An 8,815-nucleotide genomic window follows, 5' to 3' on the forward strand; every position below is an offset into this window, starting at 1 on the left:
CTTCCTAGAACTATAATTTCCACCTCTCAAATATTTGAATTCATTGTTCTTCTGGTGAAAACGTGAATTATCTCGTTTTTTGAATTTCAAATAGCCATAAAAATTTATCTATTGAATTTATCGATTGGAACTCAGCTGTTTTGGATTCAGGATGACCTCCTCTGCCCAGAACTATGATTTCCACCTCTCAAGTATTTGAATTCTGTGTTCTTCTGGTGAAAACGTGAATTATCTCGTTTTTTGAATTTCAAATAGCCATAAAAATTTATCTATTGAATTTATCGATTGGAACTCAGCTGTTTTGGATTCAGGATGACCTCCTCTTCCTAGAACTATAATTTCCACCCCTCAAATATTTGAATTCTGTGTTCTTCTGGTGAAAACGTGAATTATCTCGTTTTTTGAATTTCAAATAGCCATAAAAATTTATCTATTGAATTTATCAATTGGAACTCAGCTGTTCTGTATTCAGGATGACCTCCTCTTCCTAGAACTATAATTTCCACCTCTCAAATATTTGAATTCTGTGTTCTTCTGGTGAAAACGTGAATTATCTCGTTTTTTGAATTTCAAATAGCCATAAAAATTTATCTATTGAATTTATCAATTGGAACTCAGCTGTTTTGGATTCAGGATGACCTCCTCTTCCTAGAACTATGATTTCCACCTCTCAATATTTGAATTCTGTGTTCTTCTGGTGAAAACGTGAATTATCTCGTTTTTTGAATTTCAAATAGCCATAAAAATTTATCTATTGAATTTATCAATTGGAACTCACCTGTTCTGTATTCAGGATGACCTCCTCTGCCTAGAACTATGATTTCCACCTCTCAAATATTTGAATTCTGTGTTCTTCTGGTGAAAACGTGAATTATCTCGTTTTTTGAATTTCAAATAGCCATAAAAATTTATCTATGAATTTATCAATTGGAACTCAGCTGTTCTGGATTCAGGATGACCTCCTCTTCCTAGAACTATGATTTCCACCTCTCAAATATTTGAATTCTGTGTTCTTCTGGTGAAAACGTGAATTATCTCGTTTTTTGAATTTCAAATAGCCATAAAAATTTATCTATTGAATTTATCAATTGGAACTCAGCTGTTTTGGATTCAGGATGACCTCCTCTTCCTAGAACTATGATTTCCACCTCTCAAATATTTGAATTCTTTGAATTCTTGTTCTTCTGGTGAAAACGTGAATTATCTCGTTTTTTGAATTTCAAATAGCCATAAAAATTTATCTATTGAATTTATCAATTGGAACTCAGCTGTTCTGTATTCAGGATGACCTCCTCTGCCTAGAACTATGATTTCCACCTCTCAAATATTTGAATTCTGTGTTCTTCTGGTGAAAACGTGAATTATCTCGTTTTTTGAATTTCAAATAGCCATAAAAATTTATCTATTGAATTATCAATTGGAACTCAGCTGTTTTGGATTCAGGATGACCTCCTCTTCCTAGAACTATGATTTCCACCTCTCAAATATTTGAATTCTGTGTTCTTCTGGTGAAAACGTGAATTATCTCGTTTTTTGAATTTCAAATAGCCATAAAAATTTATCTATTGAATTTATCAATTGGAACTCAGCTGTTCTGGATTCAGGATGACCTCCTCTTCCTAGAACTATGATTTCCACCTCTCAAATATTTGAATTCTGTGTTCTTCTGGTGAAAACGTGAATTATCTCGTTTTTTGAATTTCAAATAGCCATAAAAATTATCTATTGAATTATCAATTGGAACTCACCTGTTCTGTATTCAGGATGACCTCCTCTGCCTAGAACTATGATTTCCACCTCTCAAATATTTGAATTCTGTGTTCTTCTGGTGAAAACGTGAATTATCTCGTTTTTTGAATTTCAAATAGCCATAAAAATTATCTATTGAATTTATCAATTGGAACTCAGCTGTTTTGGATTCAGGATGACCTCCTCTTCCTAGAACTATGATTTCCACCTCTCAAATATTTGAATTCTGTGTTCTTCTGGTGAAAACGTGAATTATCTCGTTTTTTGAATTTCAAATAGCCATAAAAATTTATCTATTGAATTTATCAATTGGAACTCAGCTGTTTTGGATTCAGGATGACCTCCTCTTCCTAGAACTATGATTTCCACCTCTCAAATATTTGAATTCTGTGTTCTTCTGGTGAAAACGTGAATTATCTCGTTTTTTGAATTTCAAATAGCCATAAAAATTTATCTATTGAATTTATCAATTGGAACTCAGCTGTTCTGGATTCAGGATGACCTCCTCTGCCTAGAACTCTCATATTCGAGGATCTTAAAGCATTTCTCTGTGTTCTGCTGACAAAAATACATTTTTCTAGTGGAACTTGGAAGAGCATTTTTTCAAATTCATTTATTTCGACTATTTCAATGGAACTATCGTTATAAATCTTCAGGAACTGTAGAACTATCGATTCTGCATCCAGAACTGTCAATTTTGGATGTACTTCTAGGAAATGCTCTTCTAAGTTCACACTGGCAGTTTGGCTTGTTACATTATTCCAATCACGATAATAATTAAAACTGTAAAAAGATTTATTATGCCTGTATGATTATTAATTGATAAATTTTATATTTCACAATATAAATCACTTACAATATCACCAGCACTTATACACAGGAAGTAAACAGATTAGAATTTTATTTTCGGATTTATTTATGGGGGTTTCAAAGTTCTTCCTAGGAATAAGATTGTGGGTCAAATTTCGGAAATAGTATAACAAATTAGAGAAGTCACGAATAACAAATACTCTGGATATTTGACTACCATTTTGAATATTTGGCTATTACTCACTTTGGCTCAGTCAGAAGGCTGTTTATGGCGTCATAAAAATTGTCCTCCGTCAATCTGCTGAGCAAGAGAGACAGACCGGCTCCCTCCTTCTCTATTTTAGCAGCCTGATGTGGCTGATCAGCAAATAAGGGTATGACCAGAAGTGGCACAGCGTAATAGATCGCCTCCTCCGTGCTCTGCAGGCCACCTTGCGAGATGAACATCCGGCATTTCGGGTGAACTGCCCAGAAAACAAGCAAAATTAATGAATTATGGAAACATATATTAGAGAATAAATATATATAATAATAAGTTATATTGTGAATTTGACATTTTATACCTCGATGAATAGAAAAAAAAAATGTTATAGGTCAGCAGATATTATTAGTTGCATGATCTTATAACATAATTCTTGTGAAATGTTGAGAGTATCACTCGCATGGAGATAGAAAATATTAAATAGATATAAAGAAATATTTTCAGAACCGTCACTATCATTGAAGATAGTATTTTCCAAGAGAAATATTCAATAATAATTTCCTCATATACGATAAACCCAATAATTCTTGATAAGCATCACTTCCATTATCGTGTTGCTACTACAGCTGATTCACCCTGTTGTTATGCCTTATCAGACACTAAAAAGTGTATACATTCAAATTGAACTAAACCATTTCCTAGTTGATTCACTTTTGTTTATAAGAATAATGGTTGAAAATTATTATAATTTACAGAAGAAAATTGGACTTATATGTTTATGAATGCGAAAATTTATCCTGATTCTTTAGAAAACGTTATATTTCCATGAAAAATCGTTGGTGATGTTTTTGGGCTCAGCCTGCTGTCCTATCCAGATTTATTAAGCGGAAAATAACTTTTGTAAATTAATTATTGCATTTATGATAAGCTTGTACAAATTTATTTGTAAGTTGAAAATCAAGAAATAGTATGCTTCGATTAATGAAAAAAATCAAGAGTGATATTATTATAAGTAGAGGGATGTTTTGATTATGATTGAACAAGCTGGAATTTCATTGGATTATTTAAAAATTGACTAGCCTTACCTAGAATACTCTGTTGCGGGAACCATTTTCTAATCAACAAGTTTGAAGGCACATTCGATAGTGGAGACTCAGCTTCATATTTCCAGAAGAATCTAATCTTCGGGAATCTCCTGATGGTTTTGAAGAATATTTCCCTCTTCTCTTGAGGAACGGAAGTTCCCTGCATGTTACTTCCCAGACTGAAGTAGACAATGCCTTGTTCAGCTTCGTCAATCCATTGTTTCAAATCCTGTGAGAAACATCAAACAAAATCTTCATTCGCCAAAATCAAATAAAATCTCAAAATTCACAAACATCAACCAGAATCTCAATACGCTATCGACAATAGGATGAAAATAATGAGAGGTTGGCAAATTTTGAAGCACACAAACATTCTGTCAGCATTATACTTTGTTAGGCTCATCTTGGCTTTAACAGAGATAGCTCCTTTGTTCGTTTAAACCTGGAATGAGCAATGGAACACATTTTGATAAATGCTACAATACCTACAACATTTAATCGCAGATAAGCGGTAAACGTAGATGGTGCATATGGCCCTCAGTATTCTACCATAGTCTTGATACTATCATATTTCAAACAGTTAATTTACAAAAAATAGTTTTAAATAAATAAACATATTTTGATTCTGTGTCGTTAGTAGTTTGTACCTGAGTTGATTTGATGGATCTTCACACATTGATTTTAGCATCATCAATCATGAATTGGATTTTTCCCAACAGATCTATCCTAGTTTATAGGTAAAATATTGGAAAATCATCGATTTTTATACCGTACCTTTGGAAGAGGTTCAGGAGAAGGTTGAATGTGGAACGTTCCCGTTCTGACATAGTTGGGAGGTATGCTCATCGGGTAAGCGACGGACAAATCAGCTGGCACCAGCAACAAGCTCTTGTTGAACTCCATTTCCCTCGCTGATGGTGTGTTCGTCCCAAAGTATTTTTTCAGAATGGCCTCTTGGTAAGGAAACAGTTCGTACTCGACCAGATACCAATTGTACCAGTACAAAAACGTGTTGAAACATCTTTCAAAGAAGTTCATTGAGTCGCTATGATGAGAGAAGACGTGAGGCATGTAGGAAGGGTTCACTTTGACTCCCATGAACTCGTCGAGGGCCGACCACGGCACGAATGTGTGCACTCCGATCACCGGCGGAGAACCCAGTTTGTGGGTCAGTCCATGGAAGCTGCTGTAGTATAGGTTCTCTATCAACACAGCTTCAAACTTCATAGAGGCTGCTTTACTGCAAAATAAACAGGAGAATTCGACAATCATTTCAGGAGCATTGGGAAGTAAGAATCAAGCTGATACACTTCTTTACAAGTAATTTTACAAAGTCTAGAATTTTTGTTATTCATTCCTTACCGTATTGTTGTAGTTTTTTACTAGAATAAGGAAAAAATAGAACACTGATTCAATTTTGAAAGTCAATTCACTGATTAATTCCATAAAATTTCCGAATATTTAATAAGTTTCTATTCTCAACATTCCTTCTGAAGTGATGATCAAGAAGAGGCGCTACCTTGATTTGAAAATACATTAAATAGATTCAATCGAATTTTCACATAAATTATTTTTGTTTCAAGTTATCCTGTAATATAATATCGAGTGACCTGGCTGGCTAAGGTTTAGTGTCAGAGTTTTTAGGTCGCAACTGATCAAGAAGAGGCGCTGTCTCAATTTGAAAATACATGAAATAGATTTAATTGAATTTCCACATACATTATTCTTGTTTCAAGTTTTCCTGTCAATAATAATAATATCGAGTGACCTGGCTGGCTAAGGTTGGGTGTCAGTGTTTTTAGGTCGCAACTGATCAATTTCAGGGCCTCTGACATAATCTAACGACTGCTTTCTAGGCATTAGGGACCGTCGACTCAACGTATCCATTCGGAACACGGATCATAATTCCACTGCGGTAAATATCAAGTCAAACCATCAACTTTCAAGAGCCAGTTGTTAAAATCTATGGATATCTGTATTGCGTCAATTATTGCATTTGTTATAAGCTATTTTTGTATACTGATTCTGCCCAAGAAACTATAGACAAATCTTATTATATTAGAGCTCTCCAATTTATAATCAATTATGATATTGCATTGATCTTGTTAGGTAAAAATTTTTCAATAATGGTACGGGAAATCATCACTCACCTAATGAAAGCTTGAACTTGAGGAAGGCCCAACTCATAATCACAAAGTTCTGAGTAAACCTGAGGTAGTTTCTTGAAGATTTCGACCGCTGACATTTCCCGTTGAAGGTTGAAACCAAACTTCTCATCCATCTCCTTGAGATTTTTGTAAGCACTGGACATGTCTATGTAGGTGTAGTTGGGAATTGGTTTCTGTTCAAAGAATAATAATATCAATTAATTGAAGTGGTGGATGTGGTTTAAATACTCACACGTACTATAATCTAGTATGATAGAAGCATATTTGATACAGAAGACCTTCCATGAATAAAGCCTCACTCAATGGTTGCCCAATAATTTGGTCAGTGAGGTCTAGCCAGCTGTAGGAAGATTGTTTGACCACTAAAAGCACAGACTATACGCACTCTCGCCTCGAACGGCGCTTTAGCAGAAACTGAATCACTCTACGCTATGTAGCCTACACTGACTGCATTTTCACTCCTCGTTTGAATAAACACATTGACTTGAAGATGTTAACTAGAATCAGAGAAAACTCCTATAATTCTGTAATTCTGTGCTAGAATCTACGACCACAACGATGAAATAATACATTGTGTAAAGTTGTTTGACTCTTTAACTACCATACGTAGAGATCTGAAGTACTACCTGATCAACCCAACTAATCAATGGATAAATAACAGAGATAAACGAACACTTTTTTTGTTTATTCAATAACAATTGAATCCCTTGTATAGGTAATGTTGTTTGATCTAAGTGGATCTGGAGAACTACCTACCTAACTCAACTAAAATGTTCATACATCTTTTTCAAAAATCCATCCATAATATAATAGAGAGAAGAATCGGCTTATACATGTACGGGATAGAAAGTTCACGAATGACGTATCATCATGCATTAACTACTGAACTGATTAACTTGAAATTTTCCAAGATAGCTAATTTTTTGAGGATGGTTATAAATAGGCCTAATTTCATTTCTTCAAGATTTCAGTACGTCAAGTGTCCAGTTTGTCAAGTGCTCTAAACAAACCTTTGCGGAGCACGTGTCACCTGCTAGTCTATAATATTCATATTTTCGAGCTAACAAGCTAACATTATCAGGCTATATTCATATTATCATTGTGCCGATGATTTTCAGTTACACTGTTATCCAGCTTCAAAATGATCGCCCTTCCGCGTTTCATTCAGACAACAGAGTGTCGGAGTGAGGGAGTATCAAAGCCCCAGCCTTGTGTTCTATAAAATAAAATAGTGCAATGCGAACCTTACTGTTCCCTCAGTTCACTAGCTTCTCAAATACAGCTGAAAGGATAACCATGTTGTCTGTAATTTATGATGAAGTTCATATAAAATAGCTTTAAAAAATTATCTTCTTACCTTGGGTGGATTAGTGGTGAGTACAGTGAGATTATGTCCCCTTCTAGCGAGTTTCTCTGAAAGGGCTAGCAGAGGTTGTTGATGACTGTAGGAAGGGAAAACTATGATGCTCAAGATGTTGCCAGCATTCGAACTGGTTACCATCAACATGGATAATAGTATTGTGATAAATTTGTTTTTGAAACCCATCTAGAAACAATTATAACATAAGTGTTATCAAATTCAGTAGTTAATTTTTCAAATTTCAAGAGAAACTGAGCATATGGTTTTGGAAGAGTTTATTAATTGATAATGAAATTGAGTGAATTTCACTCAAATGAATAACACATTACAAGAGATTAATTGAAAAATACAAAGTTTGTACACATTGTAGAATACAAAATTAGTTATTTATTTATTTATGGGCTTTATCGGCAGAGAAATCCTTTTGGACGGTCTGCCTTGCCGTATTACCATAGAGAAACAATAGCGTAAGAAACATAGAGAAACAATAGCATGAGTTTACGCTATTGTTTCTATATGATATTACCCAATGTCCTTTCCTATTTACACTCAAGTTTATAGATTATATACTGGTTTAAGTCTTATCACCAAAAATTCACACTTTCACTTCATTAGTTTTTATTTTATAAAGTTTAAAATCAAGAAAATTAATTTCTAAAGACAAACTCCCTACAAAATGGTAATCCTTGTAGCCTTATTACTGTCAATTTTAATCATAGATAAGGAATGAGCATAGTGTATGCGCAAATATGATTCACGGGAAACAATTCATCAATACAAAATAATATCAATCTGAAATCTCAATCATTGTTCTGTTAAACAATTATTAGTGGGAATGATTACTCACATTTGCATGTGTTTATGGATTCCAAGGCTGAAATTCAATTTCTTACTCTGATTGAAGCTGTATGACGAATATATTCATAAAATTCAACACTGAAATTGGACATAAGTTACTGACTGTAGAGAAATAATAAAAATCACCTATCCATTCTCAATAAAAATAGCAGACTACTTTACCGTTCTAGAGTCTATCAAGAGTGATTAGAAGTTTCTGTAGAGCCTGACACGATTAACAATTGATAACCCCCTGGCTCTTTTCTATTGAATATAAATGAATTTCAGTTTAGTATGAAATGAGGATAGTACTGATAAACAAATTATCGTTTTAACCCATTTATCCATTTGAAAGAATTTGACCATCTCATTGACCTATCCGAGGTTATTCCCTTATCAAAATATGTCTGCCGATGTTAATTATGAGTCAAATTTGTTTTATCTCTGGTCATTAAAATTCATTTTTTGCATGCTGGACTTGGAATCTGTGAGTATTGTTGTCCATGTGATGGATGAGACAATATTAACCAACATAGGATATGGTAGAAAAGAGTTATTTTCAAATCATCTTCAGCAAATGACCTGCCTACATAATACAACAACA

General features: G+C 34.0%; 1 protein-coding gene across 2 annotated transcripts; it reads right to left on the reverse strand.

Annotated features, from left to right (window-relative positions):
- Positions 1-2,822: 2,822 nt before the first annotated feature.
- Positions 2,823-8,501, reverse strand: LOC111062102 (UDP-glucosyltransferase 2; the record flags this gene model as incomplete). Of its 2 annotated transcripts, none has more annotated exon segments than XM_039444536.1 (6): positions 2,823-3,023; positions 3,847-4,075; positions 4,621-5,086; positions 5,997-6,187; positions 7,372-7,560; positions 8,395-8,501. In XM_039444536.1, coding segments are annotated over 5 exon segments (1,276 nt in total), but the record flags the coding sequence as incomplete, so codon positions are not given.
- Between the last annotated feature and the right edge of the window lie 314 nt (positions 8,502-8,815).

This window comes from Nilaparvata lugens, unplaced genomic scaffold, assembly GCF_014356525.2.
Source record: "Nilaparvata lugens isolate BPH unplaced genomic scaffold, ASM1435652v1 scaffold4922, whole genome shotgun sequence".
Taxonomy (NCBI): Eukaryota; Metazoa; Arthropoda; class Insecta; order Hemiptera; family Delphacidae; genus Nilaparvata; species Nilaparvata lugens.